The sequence below is a fragment of the Diceros bicornis genome, chromosome 26 (genome assembly GCF_020826845.1).
Source record: "Diceros bicornis minor isolate mBicDic1 chromosome 26, mDicBic1.mat.cur, whole genome shotgun sequence".
In the NCBI taxonomy this organism is placed as follows: domain Eukaryota; kingdom Metazoa; phylum Chordata; class Mammalia; order Perissodactyla; family Rhinocerotidae; genus Diceros; species Diceros bicornis.
The window spans coordinates 11,545,854-11,571,434 of NC_080765.1; the positions used below are offsets into that span (position 1 = coordinate 11,545,854).

At 46.5% G+C, this 25,581-nt stretch overlaps 1 protein-coding gene across 4 annotated transcripts in view; it reads left to right on the top strand.

Annotated features, from left to right (window-relative positions):
• Nucleotides 1-16,831: 16,831 nt before the first annotated feature.
• The window catches only part of CARD11 (caspase recruitment domain family member 11), a 112,727-nt gene continuing 103,977 nt past the window's right edge, over nucleotides 16,832-25,581 (top strand). For 3 of the 4 annotated variants that reach the window (XM_058569385.1, XM_058569390.1, XM_058569389.1), the window contains exon 1: nucleotides 16,833-17,014. Coding sequence is in view for 1 of the 4 variants with exons in the window: in XM_058569389.1 (XP_058425372.1) it covers nucleotides 17,002-17,014 (13 nt within the window). In the remaining 3 variants the exon portion in view is untranslated. Of the gene's footprint in view, nucleotides 17,015-25,581 lie in introns of all 4 variants that reach the window. The other variant, XM_058569388.1, reaches the window with a different exon arrangement.

Consider the following 25,581-nt stretch of genomic DNA (forward strand, 5'->3'; position numbering starts at 1 on the left):
TGTGGGAGGGTTTTAAGTTGGACTCCACAAAACATGTTTGGAGAAACACAACTTAGGAACAAAATTCATTTAAATTTCTTTTGACTGTGGACCTGTGCTTTTAAAAATCTCTCTGCGGAGAGTGAGCTTCGAGGCTCATTCCCCTGGGAGGTATCATGACATTATCCACATATCCATCTCCTTTTCCAGTAGTGGACTTCTCCTCTTTCACACACCATCGTCACCTTACAAGTGGGGGCCAGTTCAAATTCAGCACACACTTCGACCTCCAAGGACAGGCAGGAAAGGCATGTGCTAGGCCTGGTGGGAGGCCAAGGATGGAAGAGGAAAGGCCCTGGGGCCCTGGTGCTGGCGGTTTGATCATGGATGTTATCTGTGCTCTTTCCTGGATAAGGTGCTGAGTTCCTCTTGGTGCTGGGCACGGGGCACGGAGTGGGAGGGAGAGACTGCCTCAACGGGACAGGGGGAGTCTCCAGATCCACTACAAGTCAGTGGCTGTGGGCTAATGACTGACCTTTCAGTCAGCGTCAGTTTCCTGACCTGCAAAACGGGCACCGACTCGCTTGGAGCGTGAGATAGAACAGCCGGCATCCTCCCTTGGGACCTGACTATTTTAGTGAGCACCTACTGGCTCTCTTAGCAGTATCTGCATTTCTGTGCCTAAGGGACGTTTTCCAGATGCTCAAAGAGCTGTTACATAAAGAGCAGCTCCCGCACTCCCCAGGCGAGGTCATCCTGATGTATCCTAAGTCGTCCCCAGGGCCCCCAGGGGGCAGAGCTCCTCTTGTCCCCGGTGGTGACTTGCTCACCAAGCACCCTGTGTTCACTGCCTTCCCTTCCTGGCCTCGTTTCCCCTCGCCCCTGAAAAAAGCCAGTGTTTGCTGAGATCACCTCCCGAATAAACCACTTGCACAGAAATCCTTGTCTCAGCATCAGCTTCTGGGGAGGCGGAAACCAGGACACGAAGTTATTGTGAGGACTAATTGAGATTCCATGTAAAGGGCTCGCACAGCGCTGGCACCTAGGAAGGTGCATTAAATACCAGGTGCAACCCTAACCTTCGGGTGGGCGGGATTTGGAGGGGAGATTGGCTTTGGACAGCGCTGGGAGGGGTCCATCTTGAAGGGAAGTGGTCTCCCTTCCAAAGGCAGGAGGAAAGAGCGCCCCCTGGAGGTGGGAGGAAGAGGAGCCGGAAGAGCGTTAGAAAGGTTGGCCCACGTCGGGGGAGCACAGAGATCTTTATGCTCCTCAACTCCTCATTCCTAACGGGAATGGGCTTAATTTCTTCCAGTCTGTGCCCCTGGTCCCCAGCTCTGCGTAGCTCTGTCCTCCTGGTGGAAGGGTGGGTCTGTCATTGTCCCTGAGCCTGCAGTTCAGGTGGAAAGGGTAGACTCCGTCACCTAGGCTCCAATGCTATTTTTCTTTCTTTGTTGTGATTCCTGTCATTTATATCACTTTGGGCATCAAGCTTTACTGAAATCAGAGCAGTATTTTATATCTATAAACCGCCTTTTGTCTGACACTCATCGGAGACTCTGGAAACTGTAAAGAAGCCACACACTTGGGCCGGCCCCATGGATTAGTGGTTAAGTGTGCGTGCTCCGCTGCTGGCAGCCCGGGTTCAGATCCCGGGCGTGCACCAACGCACCACTTCTCCGGCCATGCTGAGGCCGAGCCCCACATACAGCAACTAGAAGGATATGCAACTATGACATACAACTATCTACTGGGGCTTTGGGGGAAAAAATAAATAAATAAAATTATAAAAAAATAAATAAATAAAGAAGCCACACAAAGCTCTGCTTGGCTCCACCCTCCTCTCAAAGGCAAGTGTCGGGGGGGCGGGGAGGGCACGGATCACACACTCACCATCCTCCCCAACATCTCACAACACACCAGCGAGGGAGAAATTATGATCCCATTTCACAGAAACGGAAAAGAGCTTCCAGGAAGTGAGTTTCCTGGTTTCTCAATTCAAGGTCATGTGATCCAGACCGCACATTCCCAAAGGGCTTCCCATACGGACTTGTGATGTTATCTCCAAATGAAGTACACTGACACGTTATGTTATCTCCAACTGAAGTACACTGACACGTTAGAAAGAAGACAGCGTTCTTCATAGGGCTGTAAATAGGCCCGCACCGCCATCCTGCATAATCAAGCAACCTCTTCTTAAAATAAATCCTCTAATCAACTTGCAAAAAGCTACAATAGTATTGCATTGTGTGTTGAGTTAATTTCTTTCAGGAAAATATTTTAAATATATGCAATTTTGTACCTATTTTTGGCATGTTGTCACATATTAGAATTGTGGGAACTTTAAAAAAATGGAGGTGTAAAAATACTGTATTGTATATTTGAAAGTTGCTAAGAAATTAGATCTTAAAATCTCTCATCACCAGAAAAAAAATTTGTAACAATGTGTGGTGATGGATGTTAACTAAACTTATTGTGATCATTTCGCAACATATACATATGTCAAATCATGTTGTACACCTTAAACTGATACACCATTGTACGTCAATTGTTTCTCAATGAAACTGGGAGAAAAAAGAACTTAAGTGAAATTCTCTAAGAGTAAACATCCCTGTATTGTGAGATCATCACAAAATAGAACAAAACAAAAAGAATAAAACCAATTCTTAGCTCACAGGCTGTGCAAAAACAGACAGTGGGTTGCATGTGGCCCATGGGCTGCAGTTTGCTGACCCTACTATGGCCAACGATGAACTATCAAGAAAAAAATAGAAATGGCCCTGGCCTCTCCTGATTCCCAAGAGACCTTCTCTCGGGTGTCCTCCTTTTGCCTTTTATTCTGTCTTAGGTTGGGGACCCCAGAAGCAGATCCTGAAACAAAGATTCAAGGGCAAGGCGTTTATATGGGAGATGGTCCCAGAACTCCTGGGGTGGGGGAGAGTGAGGAAGTGAGACAGGAGAGGGAAGGTGATGAGTGAAGGGTTTGCTAGTGATCCAGTTACTGTGGTGGTCCTGCCAGGGACCTCTGGAAGACAGGCAGAACAGACCTCGGAGTCACCCTACTAGACAGGTGAGCCACTTGGTGTAATTGTCCCCCAACTCCACCCGTTATTAGCTGAAAGCTGCTCCTGGGGCCGCTCAAATGAATGAGAGAAAGCATCCGGGTGGAGAGTCCCAGGTGGTTGCAGCTGGCAACGGTGGGGCCTTTGTGCCCAGAAATGGTGAGTACCGGGGGCTGAGGGATGTGAGTGGGGCACTGACAGCATCCTCCCTTTACACCTTCTTCAGGGGCATGCACTTCCTTATTCTAAACAATTTTCCTTTTTCCCTAGAATAGCTGATCTCAATTAGTGGGCTCAGGTAAGGAAACCATATCCTCTCCATTTCCTCCTAATCCATGTAAAAAAATGAAACACATTTTAAAATATATTTTGACAAGCCCGAGAATGCGAGCCCCTAGAGAGTAGGAATGATATCAGCAGGTTGTTTCTCCCCCTTTTTATTTGTAACACCTCACTCCTTCCAAAGGCTCGGTAACATAGCCCCGTTAACAAATCTTTCCACTCTGAGGTGGGCAGCGAGAGGGGAGGAGGCTGAGGTGGTGGCGGCAGGTCAGACTGCTTGATTATCCTCATTTTACAGAAGAGAAACTGAAAGCTGCAGCCGTGGGCCCAGGGTCACACGATGAGTAACAGTAGAACCTGTCATTCTCACATGCCCTTGCTCCACCCAAGGATGTGCAGAGTCAACCCTGCAGCCCCTACTGCACCGTCATCCTGTGCTCTCTGCCCACGGTCCCCCGAGAGCAGAGCAGAGAGTGCTACTCAGCAGGTCCCCAGACTGTCTCAATCGACTCCGCAGCCATGTGCAAAGTCTTCTGGGCACAGAGGGAGGATGGCGGCAGAAATGGGTAAGATGAGGCTCATGCCTGTGGGTGATGTAGCATGCACATCAGAGACAGATTTGTGTCGAAGTAGGGTTCAGAGACTCCAGAAAATTGGGGTGAGCACAGGTGCAACAAGGTGGGGTGCAGTGGGAGCCATCTGCCTGGATGCAGGCAGTAGGGGGCATGTTGTCCATAGAGAATTTAAAAGCAACAACAAAACCAAATAAAAGTCTGTCTGTTTCTATTGTCACAATGCCAGTGATCAATATTCCTCCCTGAAAAATATCTTTGGTTGGTTCAAGTTCTAAACAATTGCTATGGTTACTGTTGGGTTGTAATAATATATACGTGAGCCTCAGATTAGCACATTTTTATTACTCAAATTTTCAGAAATATTGTATTCTACATGGGAGTTAATTCAGTTCTGCAAACCGCCCCAACACACACCAACTCAGCCACACAACATGCTCGTTTTGAGTAAGTTCCCATGGGAACAAGACAAGGATATTTATCTTGGCCACTTCTACTGGAGGGTCTGGCCACGGCAATCAGGCAAGAAAAAGAAATAAAAGGCATCCAGACTGAGAAAAAAAGAAGTAAAATTGTCTCTATTTGCAGATAACATGATCTTGTAGATAGACAATCCTAAGGAATCCACTAAAATCTATTAAAACTAATAAACAAGTTCAGCAAGATTGAGATATACAAGATCAATTACACAAAAACTAATTGTATTTCTAAAAATTTCAAAAAACAATCTGAAAACAAAGTTAAGAAAACCATTCATTTACAACAGCATCAAAGGAATAAAATATTTAAGAATAGATTTGACAAAAGAAGTGAAGATACACACTGAAAACTCTAAAAACATCATTGAAAGAAGTTAAAGAACATCTAAATAAATGGAAAGACATCTCTTGGTCAGATGCCTCGGATTGATTTATAGATTTACCACAATTCCTATCAAAATCTCCTCTGGCTTTTTTGCATAAACTGACAAGCTGACCCTAAAATCCATATGGAAATTCCAGGGGATCAGAATAGCCAAGATAGTCTTGAAAATGAAGAACAAAGTTGAAGAACTCACACCTCCCAATTTCAAAACTTACTACAAAGCTACTATAATCAAGATAGTGTGGTACTAGCATAAGGACAGACATATAGATAATGGAATAAAATTGAGACTTCAGGGGCCAGCCCAGTGGCATAGTGGCTAAGTTCTTGCACTCCACTTCAGCAACCTGGAGTTCACAGGTTTTGGTCCTGGGCATGGACCTACACATCACTCATCAAGCCATGCTGTGGAGGTGTCCCACAAAATAGAGGAAGATTGGCACAGATGTTAGCTCAGTGACAATTTTCCTCACCAAAAAAAAAAAATTGAGACTCCAAAAATAAACTCTTATTTATAGTCAATTGATTTTTGATAAAGGGGCCAAGACAATTCAATGAGGAAAGAATTGGCTTTTCAGTTATGGTGCTGGGATAAATAGATATCCACAGGCAAAAGAATTAATTTGAACCCCTACCTCACACCATACACAAATATGACATCCAAGTGGATCATAGACCTAAATGTAAGAGCTAAAATTATGACACTCTTAGAAGAAAATATGGGAGTAAATATTTGTGACCTTGAGTTAGTCAATGATTTCTTAGATATTTCACCAAATGCACAAGTGGCAAAAGAAAAAATAAATTGGACTACATCAAAATTAAAATTTTTGTGCTGTGAACAATGCCATCAGAAAAGTGAAAAGACAACCCACAGAATGAGAGAAAATATTGACAAATCGGAAATCTGATAAGGGACTTGTATCCAGAATATGTAAAGAACTCTTACAACTCAATCATAAAAAGACAACCTCATTTTAAAAATAGGCAAAGGATTTGAATAGACACCTCTCTAAAAAAGATATACAAATGGCCAATGCAAATCAAAACCATGATGAGATACCACTTCACACCCGTTAGAATGGCTCTAATAAAAAAGACAGACAGTAACAAGTGTTGGCAAAGAAATGGAGACATTGGAATCCTCATACACAGCTGATTGGCATGTAAAATGGTGCGGCTCCTTTGGAAAATGGTTTGGCAGCTCCTCAAAATGTTAAACAGAGTTACCATATGACCCAGAAATTCCACTCTCTTGGTATCTACCCAAGAGAAGTAAAAACATATGTCAACACAAAAACTTATGCATAAATGTTCATGGCATTATTCATAATAGCCAAAAAGTGGAAAGAACCCAAATGTCCAACAACTGATAAACAGATAAACAAAATACAGTATATTTATAGAAAGGAAGAATATTTGGCAATACAAAGAATGAAGTACTGATTCACGTTATGACACGGATGAACCTTTAAAACATTTTGCTAAGTGAAAGAAACCAGACACAAAACTCCACATATTGTATGCTTCCATTTATAGAAAATGTCCAGAATAGGCAAATCCATAGAAACAGACTGTAGATTAGTGGTTGGCTAGGGTTAGGGAGGGACCTGGGGGTGGGGGTTGGAGAATGACTGCCAATGGGTACAAGGTTTGTTTTGGGGGTGATGAAAATGTTCTAAAATTAGGTTATGGTGTGATTACACAACTCTGTAGATCTACTAACAGCCATTGAATTGTACACTTTGAATAGGTGAACTTTATGGTATGTAAATTAGATCTCAATAAAGCTATTTAAAATTTAAAAGTTCCTAAAGATTCAGAATTGTTTCAGCTCATTTCAGGCTGGTTCTTGTCTCCATCCTCTGTGGCCCCCACCCCTCCAACATCCAACGCCGTACTCCTGTCTGTGAACAGCAGATTCCAAATAAATGACAGTAGCGCCGTGATTACAAAGAACAAAACAGAACTTAAATGACCTCATTGCTGCTATTCTTGTGGCCACTTGGAGTTTTATTTATGTTTAAAATTTTAACAGTGAAACAGAAGGCAAATCATAAGCTGTAATATTTTTGCTCGGCAAGTACAGATTTCAGTTCATATGTGAAATATTTACTTGAATTTGAATGTCTTTAAAACTGAAATTCATTCTTTTTATAACTGATCGTTGTTTTAAAACCAAAAAACAAATAACAAATAATGATTGTTACTGATTATTATATAATTATTACTGAAAATAATTTTGAAATATAGAGGAGATTGTTAAACATGATCTGCTCCAGGTACCAAATACTCTGGTGCTCCTCCTGGAGGTGGGACATGTCTTGAAGAGCTGGAATCCAGACTTTAAAGAAACTAGCTGGGCCCAGAGTAATCCATGCAGGCCCAATTAATAGTTATTAATAAAATATTGATATATTTCATGCATCTAGTCAAGTGCTTTAACATTGTATGTACTATTTCCACATCATAATTTAATCTCAGCATCCCCTAATACAAAAGCCAGTGCTGAAAAAAATGTGTATATATGAAATACAGAACTGGCACGTGTTGTGTGTGTGTGCGTGAGTGTGTGTGTTTGGTTGTTTTTTATTTTGTTTTGCTTTTGTTCTGTGTGTATCACCTCTTGGCGTTTCTCACGTGGGTGTCTCAGACAGTGTGCCAAATGAAATGCTTCCACCTCGATGGTGTTTAGTGTATTCATTTGGTGTACAGTCGTATGTTGCTTAATGATGGGGATACGTTCTGAGAAATGCATTTTCAGGCGATTTTGTCGTTGTGCAAACATCATAGAGTGCACTGACACACACCTAGATGGTAGAGCCTACTACACACCTAGGCTATATGGTACTAATCTTGTGGGACCACCATCAAGTATGCAGTCTGTTGTTGACCAAAACATCGTGATGCCACAAAGGACTATATCGGTCTCTTGGCCTTGGTACTTTGGGCTGAATATTTTTTAACCTTATTGATTATTCCCAGCCTTTGCTTCTGTCTGATCAATCCTAGGGTGATTCATTCTTCCTCTCACTTTCAATCATTCTTTTCTTTCTTCCTCCTGGCAAAGTTCCCTTCCCACCTATTTACTCTCTCAACTAATCCTTGATTAGCAGTTGTACTGTTTCTCCATGTTCTTACACACTGAACTCAGCTATTTCAGTAGGAACATTTCAAGTGGACACAATTCTTTGATTAAGAAATTCAGAAGGTCAGACACACAAATCTTCTAAATACTCAATGCACAGTTAAGTTCAAAGTTGATAACAATGCACTTAATTTATAGAAAGTAAAATATTCGAGGGCTTAAGCTAAAAGGATTACATAAGTGCCTGCTCAGAAATGCATATAATTCTCCTAAATAGTAGTAGCATAACTGTCACACATATTGACATTGATAAAGTGACAGCCATCATGGAGGGTTTACTTCGCTGGCTGGAGTGGTTGTGAATACTGTGCCCAGCTGAACCTTGGGGAAATATATTGAAGTGTGTTATGCCCACAGATACCAAGAGATGCCTCATAAAAACACAGACTACTATAAAACAGTTTGAGAACCACTGGTGTGTAGACGACTGTGTTTAAAGTGGCCAATTCTATAAGCTACAACATTTGTATTTTTAATGAGCCCTGACTTACATGCTCAAACATTGTATGCTAAAAGCAGACATAACTCAGAGCCATTTATATTGCTTGGGTGTTTCCAGTTGCTTTCTCTAAAAACAGAGGGAGGGAAAAAAACAATTGCCAGGCATGGTGATTGATGAGCAGGGCTAAATATTTTCCATTTTTAAGCAAAGGGACTGAAAGCAAATATTGGGCCACTCGAGTTCTGTGCAGAAAGGAACAGACTCCAACTTGACGGAGCACCTCTCAGGCCTCAGGTAACCCAGAGCGTTTTAAAGCCTAATCAGTTACATGCTGGTAATACAGTCCCTGAAGACAAACAGAGCATCCATTACGTGCTCGCTGCCATCGCTCACACACATTTCTGGTCATTACTGAGATTATTCATTATTTATAGAGAGCCGCAAGAACATACACCACACTGTAAAATGGATGTAATGTGCCAATTACCCTAATGTTGATTAACTGAGAAAGGAAATGGTGGTCAAGTTTCGGAATCTGTCATCCATCCCCTTGGAGAGGAAAAACAACAGAGCACAGCAGCCTGCAGTCAATGGGATGGTTCTACTTTTCCCGACATCTGCCTACTGCACCAGATGGCGCCTCTACGGCCCATCCTGAAGCCACCCTCCTGCCGCTTCCACCAAAACGCCCTAAGTTCATTGCAGCAATGGTCCTATCAAGAGCCTACCATTATTTTGCACATTTCATGCAGAAATTCCCCTGCATCAGTACTGTGGCCGAGCGAATTTCAAGGCATCTTTTCCCCCATGAGATATATAGACAGCTATCATCACATTTCATAGCTCAAGCAATTGAAAACTTTTGAATGCATATTACCAGCCTATAGATGGAAACAGTTTCCTCTTGGACTTAAGCCATGCTTTCTGCAAGAATTGGGGGGAAAAAAAAGTCAAGTCAAGGGTCATTTAAGGTGTTCAGCATACACAGGAAAGTAAATGGACCTTTCCATGGGTTGTTTTTTATCGGTGTTGGGTAATGTAGATATATTGATGCCTTTCTGCAATCATCTCTGCATAGGAAGATGGCATGGAAACCATCTGAAATGAAGAGGAATGAGCTTGAAGGGGCAGAGACAGCAATAACAGCATAAAAATATAAAGCATGTAAAACATAATTAAAGACCTAGAAGGTTCTGTTTTGCTCTTGATGCTATTTGGGGGGGGATTAATATATACCATGGCAGTGAGGTGTGGCATCTGGGAAAAAAGCAATACATTAATTCTCAGATCAATAGTTTGTGAAATGTCTTTTTGCTGTCCCAAGCGTGTGACTGTTGCACTGATAAGGAATGATTTTCTGGGAGGTGAAGGCAGCCACCACAGGATGTTTTTGCCCTCTGGAGGGCAAGGGTGGAGGGAGGGGGGAGCACCAGAACAGCAAAGCAGGGGTCATTTAAGAAATGGAATCACATCCTCTCCTGGTTCCTGCTCTCACTCCCTTTTGCTCTCCATGCAATACAGAAATGTCTCAAAACACAGACCCGTGACTGGATGCAAGGTTTGGCTCTAGGTAAAACCAGTCTCTCATTTTTCCCTTCCTGGTCTCTTGTCAGGGATCAGGCAACTATAGCTGCTGTGTATACCTAAAATCTTTTTGGAGGAGGAAAACTGAAGACGGGGAGCATTGGTAGACATATTGAGACATACTGGGAAACAACAGTGAGAAAGGGGGAGTGTAACAAACAGAGCTGACAATTTTGGGAATAGAAGTAATTTCATGAACCGCATCCAATTGTGCAGCTGTCATATGGATCTCTGCTGTTTATGTCCTTTCTGCTTTCAAGATGTCAGTTCAGGGTGACCCTGTCTTGAGAGAAGCCTTGTTATGCACGCCTCCTCCTGGCAGCCCACAGCCAATGTTGATCAACATCTTGTTTCCTCAAGGTGAGCATCCTCTGAGGTGCAATTCTCGTTCCAGAGCTCCCAGTGGGAGCGGGCTGGCCTCCAGCTGGAGTCGCGCCCTGTCCAGCTTTCACCTCTCTGCTCTTCTGCTCTCCTCGCTTTCCTTCTCCTGAAGTCGCTTTTCCAGGAATCTCCATCTCAGGGTCTGCTTCTAGTCATCTCTGCTCAGGTGGGAAAAGCACACACAGAGGTCTGTACAGGGATGTGTGTACGCACGAGGGAGAGAGACCTCTTTGTCAGCTTCCCCACGTTTAGGAAGGTGGGGTCTCCTGGAGTTCTCCCAATAGCTTGACAAAGGGGACAGAGAGAGGATGCTGAAAGGACCGGACATGAGTCTTGGGCTGCTCCCTGCAAAACCTGAATGCCACAGCATGTCGTGCAGAGAGAGGCCTGAAGCTAGGGCTTCCCCGAGCTAGTCCGAAGTTCCCCGTGACGTGGACAGTAGGTGACAAACTGCTATGGCACAAGAAGGGACCCCCACAGCAGAGGCTTCAGGTGGCCTTCCAGGCTGGATAAGACTATGGCAGATATGCACCCAAGCCAAGAGGGAGCAGACTGGGAGTCCTACCGGAGCTAGATGTCAGCCATGAATTCCAGCAGGCAACCAGGTGAGAAAGAGACATTGGCCTGGAGACCCAAGAAACCGGAGGTCAGAGGTTGGGACCCCAACTCTTTCTCATGGCCCTCGTCTCCTCCACACACTCCCACCATCTTGGGGGGGAAGCAGAGGGAAGAACAGACACAGGAGAAACATCTTTATTCCAGAATACCTAAAAGGACTGTTAAATTACTAGATTGGGCTAAATTTTAAGCTAGATCGAGCTAAAAGTTTTATTTTTCCTTCTAACATGGAGGAGGGGCCCAGAAGGAAGACAAGATTACTTCCAGATAAAATAGAGGTTTTCTCTGAACACATGACCGGTAGTGTGAGCTGTCCTGTGACCCCACCGCATGCACAGATCACGCGATAACTTGAATGCAGGGAGATATGGCTTCCTTCCCTGGGTTTTATGATTCAGGAATTCCCCCAACTCCTGCTTCTTATCAAAATGATTTGTTTTTATTATAAAAGAATTACACAGATATGGAAGTACACATTTTCCAGTACAGAAGGACATTCAGTGAAGAGCAAATACACCCACTGTGGCCCTGCTCCCTCCTTTCCTTGTTCAACTCCTTAGAAACGATCAGTTTTGACCAAATAAGACTTTTAGATCAATCTGGCATAAAACTTCACCTAGTCTAGCAGTTTCATAGTGCTCTCAGTTCTCTTGGTAGCTAGGATCTGCACCGGAAGCTCAGCTACAGACTTTGCCCCCGGGCCTCCCGCACAGTTACTGTTCCTTTTTATTGGTCTCCTGGATCCATTTCACTCTCAAATCCCACGTCCTCCTCTTTCTTCGATTTCTTGTCCAGCATGTTGTAGTGCATTCTCAAGTAATTTTTTTTCTCTTGAGAAGTGCTTGGGAAGCAAATTTCCCAAAGTCTCTGCATGTCTAAGTGTGTGTCTATTTTGCTCTCACGCTCGAATGATAATTTGTTGGAATATAGAACTCTACATTTAAAGGAAATTTCCCTGAGAACAGTGAAGCCACTTCATTATCTCCTTGCTAGAAGATAATCCAGGGTTGCTCATGAGAACACTGACATCCTTGGCATCAGCAAGCATTTTTCTTCCCTCTCTAAAATATTTTAGAATCTTCTCGTTATCCATCTTTTTCTTTTCCTTTCTGAAATTTCATGAGACTATATCTACATGCAGACCTTTTTTTCATTCTTCGTATTGGTTCTCATGGGCCCCTCTCATTGTGGAGAATCATGTCACTCTTGAGCTCTGATGAATATTATTATTATCATCATTTCTTAATTAATTCCTTCGTCTATTTTCTCATTTTCTGCTCGGAATGCTTTTTAAATGCACATTGGTCTTCTCGAATTGATCATTTATGTCTCGACTTTTCTCTCACACTTTTCATTTCTTCATAGGTTTTATTTCATCTTGGCCTTCCAGCCTAGGATACTTGATGGACATCTTCCAGCCCTTGTGTGGAATTTTATTTATTTATTCTAGTATTTTGGCAATCATATTTTGAATTTCCACGAACTTTATTCAGGCAGCCCATGTCATAGCAATCGGTTCTTATCTTCTGGATGTGATTTCTGTTTGAATCTCTCTGAGGATACTCATTAGAGGGTTTTTTGGGTCATTATGCTCCAGTCCCGCCCCCACAGTCTCCATTCCCTCTCCACCCTCGGGAGACAGCTATCCTATTTGTTCATCTAAGTCTCACTCTTTCAAGTTGCTGATCTCTGCCCACGTTTGCGAAGGCCCAGGTCGACTGCCTGGGCTCTCCAGGGCAGTGCTGCACAAAATCTGGCCCATGGACCAGTGTCTTTCTGTGCACCCGTCCTCAATGAGATAAGAACAGAAATCGAGACTGAGCATTTAGAAACTGTTATAGCTTTTCACCATTGCCATGATAACCACGTGTGATCAGAGAGCTTGTATCTTGAGTATTTTTTTAAGTTCCATTTTCTAATAATTCCTGTCCATTATATTTTATAAAAGTATCAATCCGTAACAGATTAGAAATTTTTTTTAAAGGTGGGGGTTGGGGCATGTCTTTCACTACAGATAGTTTGGGGGGCACTGCTTTAGGGGGCCCAGGCAGGGGATGGTCTAGGCAGGCTGTCCCTCTGCTTAATGTCACATGGGAAGTGGCTTCCTTGGGCCACTGCCCCCATTCCAAGAGCCCTTGACCCTCAGAGCAGGTTTCATTAAAAACATTTCTTTGCCTTCGCCGGGGGAGCAGCTGAAGCCACACAGAGGCAGGGTAGAGGAGGGAAGTGTCCAGAGAATGCTCCAGTCAGCCCTTCCATCCATCCATCATTCAGTGTCTGCCCCGCCTTCCACACCTGCGCTGCCGTCAGACCAGATAGATCTGAGGGGTTCCGCAGGGGAAGAACCACACCCATATGCTGCCCCCTCTCCCCTGCATAGCCAGTCCTGGTGGTCTAGTGGTTAAGATTTGGCGCTGTCACCACTGCAGCCTGGGTTTGCTCCTTGGCCAGGGAACCACACCAGCCATCTGTCGGTTGTCATACTGTGGTGGCTGTGAGTTGCTGTGATGCTGAAAGCTATGCCACCGGTATTTCAATACCAGCAGGGTCACCCATGATGGACAGGTTTCAGCAGAGCTTCCAGACTAAGACAGACTAGGAAGAAGGACCTGGCCACCCACTTCTGAAAAAATTGGCCTTGAAAACCCTAGAAGAGTTGGGGCTTCTGTTTACGGGCCTTCTGTCTTCCAGAAATGCATCGCACCTGTCCACTTGATTACTTTCCTGGCACCTCTGTTAACTCATCGCCCACCGTTCTTTGCTGTCATTTCAGCAGGTTTTCAAAGAGGAGGTGAAAGTTTGTATTTAGTTCACTGTCTGGAACCAGAAGTCCTTATTCAAAGACTTTTGAATCACCTTCGTTCTGGGGTCACAGAAGAATCAAGTTTTAAAAGGACATGCCTGGGCGGGAGGGAACTTTCTGGGTAATGGTAGTGTTCTACATTATATCAACACTGTCCCATAAAAATATAACGTATAATTTTAAATTTTCTAGTAGCACCATTAAAAAAGAAATGTGAAATTCATTTTAAATTTTATTTATTTATTTATTTTTTCCCCCAAAGCCCCAGTAGATAGTTGTATGTCATAGTTGCACATCCTTCTAGTTGCTGTATGTGCGACGCGGCCTCAGCATAGCTGGACAAGCGGTGCGTCGGTGCGCGGCCGGGATCCGAACCCGGGCCGCCATCAGCAGAGCGGGCACACTCAACCGCTAAGCCACGGGGCCGGCCCTGAAATTCATTTTAATAATTTATTTTATTTAACCCAACATATCCAGAATATTATTTCAACATCCAATCAATATCAAAATTACGAATGAGAGGTTTTGCATTCTTTTTTACATACCATGTCTTCAAAATCTGGTGTGTCTTTTATACTTATAGCACCTCAATTCAGACACTAAATTTTCCTTGAAAATGTTTGACCTGTACTTAGATTTTGTAAAATTTACAGATGAAAAAGTAGATTAATATACTCAAATTGCTCTCAACATACTTAAAATTTTCCAATAACAGAATCAAATGTCAGTTTTAGATTTTAATTAAAATTAAATGGAATTTAAAATTTGGTTCCTTATTCACACCAGCCACATGTCAAGTATTCAACAGCCAGTCGTGATCAGCGGCTGCTACATTGGACCACACTGTTCTATATCTTCACAAGGATTTTGGTTACACAGTATAGACATTCGTCAAAACTCATTTCATGATGTAGTTAAAATCTGTATGTAAATTTTACCTAAAAAAATCTCTCTAAGTAATGATATGCATGACGAAGGATTTAAAGGTGAAGTACGTTGATGTCTTCAACTTACTTAGAAATGCATCCAAAAAAAAAAAAAAAAAAAGACGGATTGATGGCTAGAGGGATAGATGGACAGATATGTGATAAATTTGGCTATAAATATAGCCAAATGTTCACTGTAGAACTAGGTGGTGGGATATATGGGTATTCACTATACAATCCTTCTAACTCTTCTGAATGTTAAATTCTAAGGTGTTGGGGAGAGAGAGACATGTCTTCAATGAACTATACCTGCTTGTAACCCCACCACTAAATCTGAAAAACATGATGTTGGGTGAAAGAAGCCAGACCCAAAAGAGAATCCACGTATGGCTCCGTTTATATAGTTTTTGAACTTTACAGGCAAGATATCAGATAGAACCGATCTATGCTGTTAGAGATCAGAATGTGATTATCCTTGGTGTGGGGGAGGCGGTGACTAGAAGGGGGTGTAAGGGGGAGTTCTGGGGTTCAGACAAAGTCCTATGTTTTGCTATGGGTGGCGGTCACGTGGGTGTGTTGGTTTTGTGAAAATTCATCAAGCTTTTTGCAGAATTTGTGCACTTAACTGTGTATATCTCTCCATAATCAGTTTTGTTGCTGTTTTAAGGCATGCCTACCCTTCATATCCTGCATGAGGGAAACCAGAGTTCTCCTTCAAACCGGCACTGCCTGATTTACAGGCTTCTCGGAGTGCAAAGGAGATTTCTCCCTGGTCCCCAGGAGTCACTGGGCACGAGGATGCTGTGGGCCTTGGTATTTATTTTAGGAATTTTCCCACTTTGCAGTTCTTGATTGCGTTTTTGAACACGCTTTGCAGAAAGCAAACTTGTGTCTTCCTTAATCCCTGGCGGGTGTGCATTAGTACAGCCTGGCTCCTCAAAATTGCCAGGACTGTGAATGCTCTTGCGCTGGGGCCACACCGCTGTTAATTATTTATCTTTTTGCTTAGTGGTTGAATTTATGGAACGGCTTTCCCTCCGGGAGCTCAAGGAGCTTTTCTCAGAGAACTTAAAACACGAAACAGGAGGGTATGTTCGCTAGCTGTCATAGGGGGAATCAAAAGAGGGGGAGGAGGGTGAGAAGAGAGTGGTAAACTGAGGCAGAGCAGAAGCAGAGGTTGGGGGCTGGGGAAACGGTGGCGAATCAGCAGTCGGGAGACTAGAGCCCAAGATTCTCTGCATGTTCCCAGGTCCTCCACAGATTTTCAAGTTCAGGACTCAGATAAAACCTCGGGACTTTCCCACCCATACAGTACTTATCGTGAAAGAGTGATGCACCCAGAAGCCTACGCCATGGCTTTTGGAGGAAACTACTAAAACGACGACATCCAGAAATCAGTTTCTCCTACAAGTGTCCTTCACCAGGACTGAGAGCACTAGCAGGGGTGGCTGTGCTGGGCCGAGACAGCGGGGTGAGGAGGCTACAGGTAGACTGTCACTGTAAAGTGTCCAGAAGGGGTGTGGGAGCACCGTGGAGGATGCTGACGGCCAGGCAAGCCCCAGGAAGCTTCCAGAACAAAGGCTGAAGGAGGAAAGAGGCCTGCGGTTCCCACGCTGCGGAGTGCCTTGCTTCTCACTCCTTTGTGGGAAAAGCTTCCGCCCCAAATCGCAAAGACACAGTCTGGAAGTTCTCCAGAATGTGGCCAATTCCTCTAAAATGACAGCTGCCCAAACCTCCCACACAGAGCCTGGAGAACCCAAAACCAGGCGTCCCTTCCCAAGGCCACACCTGGGTTCTGGCAGGTTTTCTGGGCCAGGGTTAGGTGGACTTGGGGTCAGAGCTCGGTGGGGCTGACGGCCCCAGCTGGGGTCCAGCCTCACCCTGCCTGGGGCAGGTGGCCTGGCCCCTGGGGCCTGCCCGGGTCTCCCCACCCCTGGTCCACCCGTCGCCGGTCCCCGCAGCGCCCCCATCCCCGGGTCCCCCCACCACCCCCACCTCGTTACCGATGCCTCCTCCCAAGGCCCGGGACCCAAACTCCGCCCCCTCCCCCTCTTCCTTATCTCTTTTTCTAACCTTTTGCATTTTTTAGTCTCATTTCCTGTCGGGTTTTGCATTTCCCTCCCCCGCCCCTCCCAGCCTGTGACACACTTTCTCTCCTTTTTTCTCTTTTGCCTCCTCTGGCCTCCGGACTCCTGCCCGGGCTGCGCGCAGCCCCCTCCCGGCCCTGCAGCCCCTGGGCGGGCGGCGCCCCTCGGACGGTCCGGGCGGCGGGGACCGAGGGCCGGGGCGCCGGGAGGCAGCCGGCGGCCTGCGCGGAGGAGGCGCCCGCGCGGCTGGCGGAGCATGAGCGCCCCAGGTAGGCGCGGCGTCCGCGGGGGGAGGGGTGCGGGGGGAACGCGGTCGTGGTGGGGGATGCGCCTGGGGGGAGCACGGAGGCGCCGCTGGGGGGATGCCGCGCGGGGCGCCGTGGGGCGGGGGGCGCGAGTGGCTGGCCCCGCTCGCCCCCGCGGTGCTGGGCCCCCATCCCTCTCGCGCCATCTCTTTTTCCTACTTCCCCTCCTTCTCTTCACCCTTCCTTCCAAACCTTTTTCTTGCTTCCACTTTCCACCTCCCTTATCTCTCCTCCGTGTTCCTCTCGGATCGTCTGTCTCTAAGTGGCTTCCCCTGGCAAAGTCCTCGCGCCCCTCAGAGAGGACAGGGATGAGTGGGGGGTCGGGGGCAGCGGCCCGGCAGGGTGCCCCTCGGTGCACCTGCCCCAGAGGGAGGAAAAGAACCTTTTTTAACACCTGAAAGGACAGGAAGTTTCCAGACCACAGCCAGGCCTGACTCAGAGGCTCCTGAGAAGGTGGGGCCCCCGGGGGTAGGAGGGGAGAAGGACAGCCCCTCCCATGGGGAGTGACGGCAGGGGCCCGGGAGGGGCCAGAATGAGGCCCTAGTGGCCTCGGGCCTGGAGTCGCCTTCCCCGCGACACTTGCCTCCCGCAGGACACTGCCCAGGCCAGATGGCCTCGGAAGCTCTCCTGAGCTCTGGGCACAGGGAGGGGAGCTGGGTTTCTGTCCCTTTAGGGTTCAGAGCACAGTTGGAGGGGGCCACAGGGGGACAGTTATGCTGTAGGGAGCAGCCTCCCCAGCTGGGCCTGCCCCACCATCAACAGGTTTGTCGAAGCTGGTAGCTCATGAGTGTCAACAGAGGGCCACCTGCACCAACTTGGTCTTGGACCAGACTGACCTGTGTGTCCAGCCTGTTCCCAGAGCCTCTGATTTGTAGGTGAACAAGTTTCTCCTGACATTTATGACTCCTCTTGAAGGTGTAAGGTTACTGACCTACCAGAAAGGAGAAAAACGGTCAGTCACTCAGTCACTCAACAATTACCGAGCAACTACTCTGTGTGTAGTGTGTGCTGGAAATCCCGTGCGCCACTGATTGATTCGAGGACAGGCATGTAGCTCAAATGCTGCGCTTCTGTCCTTTCCCTGAATCTCCACTTCTCTCCACCCCGACGGCAGCTGTAAAGAAGTGATGGTTCCCAGGTGGGCCAGGGGTGACCTGGGGCCAAAGGGAGCCTCGGACCCAGCCTTGTCACATCCCAGAAAATGGTTTGGAGGTACGCACCCGTATCACAAAGGAAGGCTGGTAGCCCCACCCGTCCAAAGTCTTGAGTCTGCAGGTGAATGATCCTTTGTGTGATTTTTTTTAAATTGTGGTAAAATCCACATAACACAAAATTAACCATTTTTAAGTGTACAGTTCAGTGGCATTAAGAACATTCACGTTGTTGTACACTATCCATCTCCAGAACATTTTTGTATTCCCAAACGGAAACTCTGTCCCCATTAGACCCTAACTACCCCCGCCCCCATTGTACTTTCTGTCTCTATAAATCTGACTGCTTTAGCCACCTGACATAAGTGAACTCCTACAGTTTTTGTCTTTTTGTGACTGGCTTATTTCACTTAGCGTAGTGTCCTCAAGATTTATCCATGTTGGAGATGTGTCAGAATTTCCTTCCTTTTCAAGGCTGAATCATACCCCGTTGTCTGGATGGACCCTGTTGTGTTTGCCTGTTCATCCTTTGTGATCCTTTAAAGTGACTTGTAAACATAACTCTTCTTCTAAAGATGATGGGCCTTGTTTGAGTCAGTCAGTGGGCACTGTCTAGGTGGCGCTGTGCTGTGCGTCGTGGGGACACACAGAAGGAACGTGAGACCCAATGTCCCTGCCCTGAGTGGGTCGTGTGTACGGCGTGTGTGTGCTGTGATCCAAGTGTGGCTGAGACTCACGCTAGATGGGAAAGAGTTGAGGGAAGGGAGGATGGCGGGAGGCACATTAGGAGATGGTAGGACTCAGAGGGCCCAGGGATTGATAGAAGGTTCCAGGCGGAGATTGTGCTGGAAGAGCAACCTCCTGACGTCCTTCTCCACTTTCTTACGTAGTGTTTCTCCACCGCTGTGATACGAGACTTGCTTCCGGGACTGAAGGGCTGTGGCTGGTTTGGTGGCGAGGGGAGGGGGTGGAGGATAACGAGGCTGCTCCTCTGAGTATCGCTCCTCATAGTACTTCGTGCAGGAAGGCCAGATTGAGTGCCCGACGTTCAGATTATTGTGAGGGAAACGAGCGTCAGATGCTGATCGCGGAGCCTCCTCATGTCAGTTTAAAACTGCCTTTCCATCTCTCTTGCTTAGCCGCTGCACCCAGCCTCGAAGACAGTGCCTCCTGGTAATTGGGACGGGGGTCAAGTCCCAGGTGGGCCAGAATTCCCAGATGAGCCCCTGACACAGAGAGTGACTGCTGTTGCTTTGCAAAACCAGATCTGTGAAACTTGGGTTAAAAGAAAAAGTCAGGCCAAGGGAAGAAGGCAACCACCTTTTGGGTCTGTGGCTGTGTGGGAGAGTGGGAAGGAAGGTCACACTGTGGCCCTGGACATGTGTTGCAGTCTCGACTGCTCATCTGTGGTCGCCCTTTGGCCTTGGACAGACCTGTCATCACTTCAGATCTCTGAGGGTCCTTTCTCTCCAGTGAGCTCAAGGTATTAATACTGATTATTTTCAGGATTGTCAGTTACACCAAGCGTAAAATGAAAAAACATGAGATGTGACATACTCTTAACTTTGCTGTTATTCCCGAGATCTGGTTGGACGTTGAGGTCCAGACCTAGGGCGGGAATGCCACCTTTCCCACAAACACCAGCTGGGTGGACTTCGTTACTTAGTTTCCTGGTCTGCAATCCCAGTTTCCAGGGCGATTGTGAGGATTAAAAGAAATCTACCCTGTAGATATACCACATTCTCCCATCAGTCTAGAAAATATTTGAATTGATTTAAATATGGGAACAGAAAGAAAAGGAAAAGACAACTTTCGAGGAAGGCCCTTAAAAACCCTTTTGTGCTAAAGGAAACTTACCCAACAGATTCCCAGATGCCAGCACGGGAAGAACACGGCTAGCGCACATTACATGCAAAGAACACACCCCCGGGCATCGTCCCCCAAACTCTCCTTGAGCTACCCCTGCTCTGCGGGTCAGTGGTTTTAATGCGGTGACTATTTTCAGGACAGTAACCTTTTTGGTGCAATTTGTTCAGGGCTCTGAGATTATAATGGTCGCTGTCAAATTTGTATAATGGGTGTCCGTGGACTGGTGCCAAGGGGTAATAGAAGTTCTCCTGTTCCTGCCTCCTCATGCTCATGCTGTCTCTCCCCGCTCCAGCCCCATGGTCAAGCTCTCCCCCAAGCACATCTGTTATGTCACAGTTCTCTGGGCCTCCCCGCTCCACTGGGGGGGCCGTTCCTCGGGGTGTTGCTTCTCACAAGTGAGTGGGCCAGAGGGAGGAGTGTGCAAACTCCATACCCCAAAAGAGAGCTCCGTCCTCCCCGTGTGGTTTCTCTTTCGAGGGTGTAACCTTCCTTCCTGCCCCCACTCCAACTCAGGAATGTGCAGTCTTTATACGCAAGTATGACAGTGACAAGGCAGGGGCTCCCCCATGCTCTGTCTCACGTACCTCACAGATCCTGGTGGTGCCACAGGCAACAGCTGTCAGACTTGGCTTTTTACAATCACTGCCGTCCCCTGGTGCTGGCCCCGTCCACTAAGAGGCAGGATGCTCTAGTGGAAAGACCTATGAACTTGGAGCCAGGCAGACAGGGCGTGGATCCTGGCTCCAACACGTACCAGCTGTCTGACCTCAGGAAGGTCACTGATGGCTCTGAGCCTCAATTGTCACATGTGTAAAATGGATATAAAAATAGCACCCCTAAAATAACGTAGACCAGAGTGTTGCCAAATGCACCGTGTTTGTTAAAGTGCTCAGAGGGTTTCTGCTTTTAAAGTTTTACTTCTGATTTGGTTATTTTTGTTGGAGTTGGGAGTAGGAAGTAGAACAGAGTGATGAGTTCTATGCAAAACAGAATCTATATGACAAAGAGCTATTTACTTCATTTACAAAGAACTCTTACATAGAAATCAGTTAGACACAGGAATCAGCAAACTTTTTCTGGAAACGTTCAAAGAGTAAATATTTTAGGCTTTGTGAGCCAGACGGTCACTACTCAAAACTGCTCAGCTCTGTCCTTATAGCGTGAAAGCAGCTGAGTTATGAAAGAGTGTGGCTGGATTTGGGCAGTGGCACAAAATGGGCAGTGCAGGATTGGGCCCTTGGCCGTAGTCTGCCGACTCCTGAGTTAGAGAACTCAACCCAAGAGAGAAATGCTTAAATGATATGAACAAACAGAACATGGACAGATCCATCAACACACTTCATTTACGATGAAATCAATGCAAAGTAAGACAACAGGGACATACAATTTTTTCACCTGTCGGACTGGCAAAGATCAAAAAGGTTGATAAAACCTAATATTGGCAAGAGAGAGGGGAAGTAGGCATTCTTCTATGCTGTCGATTTGACAGTACAGCCGTGCATCGCTTAATGGCAGGGACGTGGTCTGAGAAATGCGTCGTTAGGCGATTTCGTCATTGTGTGAACATCATAGAGTGTACTTACGCAAACCTAGCTGGTATAGCCTACTACACACCTAGGCTACATGGTACTCATCTTATGGGACCACCGTCGTCTATGCAGTCCATCGTTGACCAAAACATTGTTATGCGGCCCATGACTGTAAATACCAACATGAAAAATGAATAAACCCTCTGGCCCAGGAATTTGCTTCTAAGAAACGATCTGACAGATAGATTTGTCCATCTTTTTTTGCATGCTGATATTAATTGTAGCATTATTTATTATGGGAAAAAGCTTGAATCCACAAATGTTCCTCAACAGCCGGGTCCATCCATACAGTGGAATTCTGTGAGGCTATCAATGAGACGGAGGGGGGTTTAGGGGACATATGGGAGTTTCTGGAAGAAAACATTCACATATCTAATAAACTGCTGTAGTAGGGACCTCTGGGGGACGGAGGCTCAGTGGGCAATGGGGGATGAATTTTAATATTTATTTCGTATTCTTCTCTTTTGTTTGTTTGTTTTACCACGAGTGTCTGTTATTGTTACGATTAAGAAAGGTTAAGAAAAGCGTGGCAAAGGTGGTCCGATGCTGCCTGGCCTGGTCCTAGCCTTCCTGGTTCCCACCTTGCCCACTCGCAGGAAGTTGTCCTCTTGTAGTGACTTCCGATTCCAGCTGTGTCCCAGGAAGAGGAATCACAGGGCCTCAGCGCTCCTGTTGAAAGACAAAACTGGTTTAAAAAAATGATTTTTAGGGGGGGCCAGCCCGGGGGCATAGCGGTTAAGGTCATGTGCTCTGCTTCAGTGACCTGGGGTTCACCGGTTCGGATCCTGGGCGCGGACCCACTCACCGCTCATCAAGCTGTGCTGAGGTGGCGTCCCACATAGAAGAACTAGAAGGACCTACAACTATGACATACAACTATGTACTGGGGCTTTGGGGAGGAAAAAGAAAAAGAGGAAGATTGGCAACAGATGTTAGCTCAGGGCCAATCTTCCTCAAAAAAAAAAAAGGATTTTTTTTTTAAATTAAGGTATAGCCCACACACAGTACGTGTCCCAATTCTGAAGTGCACTGTTGGTGAGTTTTTACACACACCCATGTAGCCAATCACCTAGGTAAAACTATGGGTCCTTTCCAAGCCCCCCGGGGGTCCTCATGCCCCGTCCCAGTTGCCAACCCTCCCCCACCCATTGCCTGTCCTTGAACTTCACCTAAATGGAATCACACGGCATGTTCTCTTTTGTCTCCAGCGTGGGATTTGTCCCTGTTGTGTGCGACAGTCGGGTGGGGTTTTTTCGCTGCTGCATGGTATTGCATTGTACGAATTTCCCTCAATTTATGTATCCATTCTCCCGCTGACCAAATTTGTGTTGTTTGCCGTTTGGGGCCTATCGTGAGAAAGCTGCTATGACACTCTTGGAGCAGTCTTGGTGGCCGTGGCCCATTTTTTTAATCTGAGGGCAGACAGAAGCCCTGTGCCAGCGTTATTCGAGGTTTAGTAAATTGTTATTTCAGTGGATAAATGTGGGTATGAAGTAAAACTGCGCTTTATTGACATTAGTGCTGTGTTCCCCTGCCTCTGAGTAAGGATTGTGTGATTCATTGAAGTTTTCTAAGAAGAAATGGCCTTTTTTTAAGGGGATCCGAGTGTAGTTGGTTCAGGGGGAAATGTCCAGTTGAATAGTAATGATACCTCGCACGTCTCTCCAGGGCTCCGTCTTCAATTCTCAGATGCTTTTTGTAAACCAGCTTGTTAACCTCCACCGGGCCTGGGGAGCCTGCGGAGCCGTGACCCACGGTCAGCGCTGTTTGTGGGGGGATAGGCAGAGGCGCGTGGAGATTCCCCATTCCTGTGGAGTTCTCCATCTTTGGAAAGCGTGTCTTCCTGTACAACCAGGGGGCCCTGGAAACGCACGGGTTCTGAGTTCGGGGAGGTTTTAGGTCACAGAGGAAGGTAGTTTTCTGTCACTGCTCCGAGTAGGGGCGACTGCCTGACAACAGCAGAGCAGAGGGCTGTTCCCGGGAATGGATCAATCTCTTTCTGCCTTAACTTTGTATAGAAATTTTATATCATGTTGTGTCTTGCTTAACTAATTTTAAAACACACTTTTTAAACCCAATCTTTTCTGTCTTGTGGCAGAGTCAGACTAACTGGGCCTGGGAGGCCCTCTTGCCCTAAGCCCATGACTGTCCTTCCTCCTTCCACCTCTGGCTCTCCCCTCGTGTGTCTGGGCCCACGGCCTCCACCGCCCAGGCCTGCCTCCGCACGCAGGCACGAGAGCCCGCCTGGTCTATCCGAAGATACTTCCCTAGCAGTTGTCTCCTTTCTCTCCTGCGTCATCCATTTTTTTTCCTTCTCTACAGGGATCATTCGCATCAGAGTACAGGTCTGCTGCAGTCCCACCCATCTTTAAAAAAACAAAACAAACCCGCCTTGATTTCATATTCTCTTTCAGCTATCACTGCCCTGCTCTGCGCCCCTTTTGTATTGGTTTGCTGGGGCTGCTGTAACAAAATCCCACACACTGGGTGGCTTAAACAATGGAAATTTATTCTCTCACAGTTCTAGGGGCTACAAGTCCAAGATCAAGGGCTGGTTTCTCCTGAGGCCTCTCTCCTTGGCTTGGAGACAGCCGCCTTCTCTCCGTGTCCTCACGTGGTCTTCCCTCTGTGTGTGCGCACCCCTGGCGTCTCTCTGTGTGTCCAATTTCCTCTTCTTATAAGGACGCCAGTCATATTGGATTAGGGACCACATCAGCGGCTTCATTTTAATGTGATCACTTCTTTAAAGGCCTTATCTCCAACTAACGTGGCATTCTGAAGTACTGGGTTTAGGGCTTCAGCCTGTGAACTTGGGGGGACACAATTCAGCCCATCACACCATTACCGCAAATCTCTTTGAAAGTGTTGTCTACAGTCTCCGTCCTCAGTTCCTCGCCTCCCCTTCTGTCTTGGACCCACTTCATTCAGGGTTTTGCCACAAAACTCAATTTAAATAGCTCTTATCAAGGTCACCGATGGCCTCTGAGTTGCTAAGTGCAGTGGTCCACCCTTAGTCCTTACAGGACCTGACCTCTCAGTGGCATTTAACACAGTCGATCCTTCTCTCCTCCTTGGGACGCGGTGTGCATTTGGCTGTGGGGCCCTCACTCTTTTGGCGTTTCTCCTACCTTACAGGCCCACTCAAGGTCACAGTGCCTTGGGCCTCTTCCTCCTCTGCTCTCCTTCCTGGGTGATCTCATCCAGTCTCTCACGGCTCTAAACTCTAGCCTTTAATAGCCAACTGTCTCGACTTGTCTACCTGGGCATGGAGTAGATCCACCATCAAACCACTGATTTTTTGATCCCTAAGCCCTCTCTTTCATCCTGCCAGGTGCTCAGGCTTAAAAACCTTGGAGTGTTCTTTGCTTCCTCTCTCAGGAATAGGAACGTGTCCCCTTGCTCAGCACAGAAAACCCATTTGCTCTTGCTAGGTCATGAAGAATGTCATTCTCTTGCCTTGTTAGTGCATCTTTTGGTGGGGAGTTGTTTATCCAGCAGATGGGGCATAGTGTGGTGTACTGGAGAGACCCCTGGGTTCAGAAAGGGGGGATTTGGGTTCTGGGCCACAAACCCATTGGGCATTCTTGGCCAAGTCCCTTCTCCTCTCTGGGCTCAGTTTCCTCAATATGTGAAGTGAAACAATTAGACAGGGCTTGAGGTGGCAAATGGGTTTCATCTTGAGGGCCAGTTCCGGGCAACTAGTCATGGCTTGCTTGAGAAGGACCCAAGCTCAGTGGAAGAGAGTTCTGTGATCGACTGCCTGTGTCTGCTGCGGGTGTAAAACTGAAATTTGAAGACTGGTGCCCCAATTAGTCATCCAGGCCCTTGCTCTTCATACCAAGAACCTTCCAGCTTTAAAAATCCACGATTGCTCCGTGACCTTGAGCAAATCACTTCACTGTCCCAAGATTTTGTTTCTTCA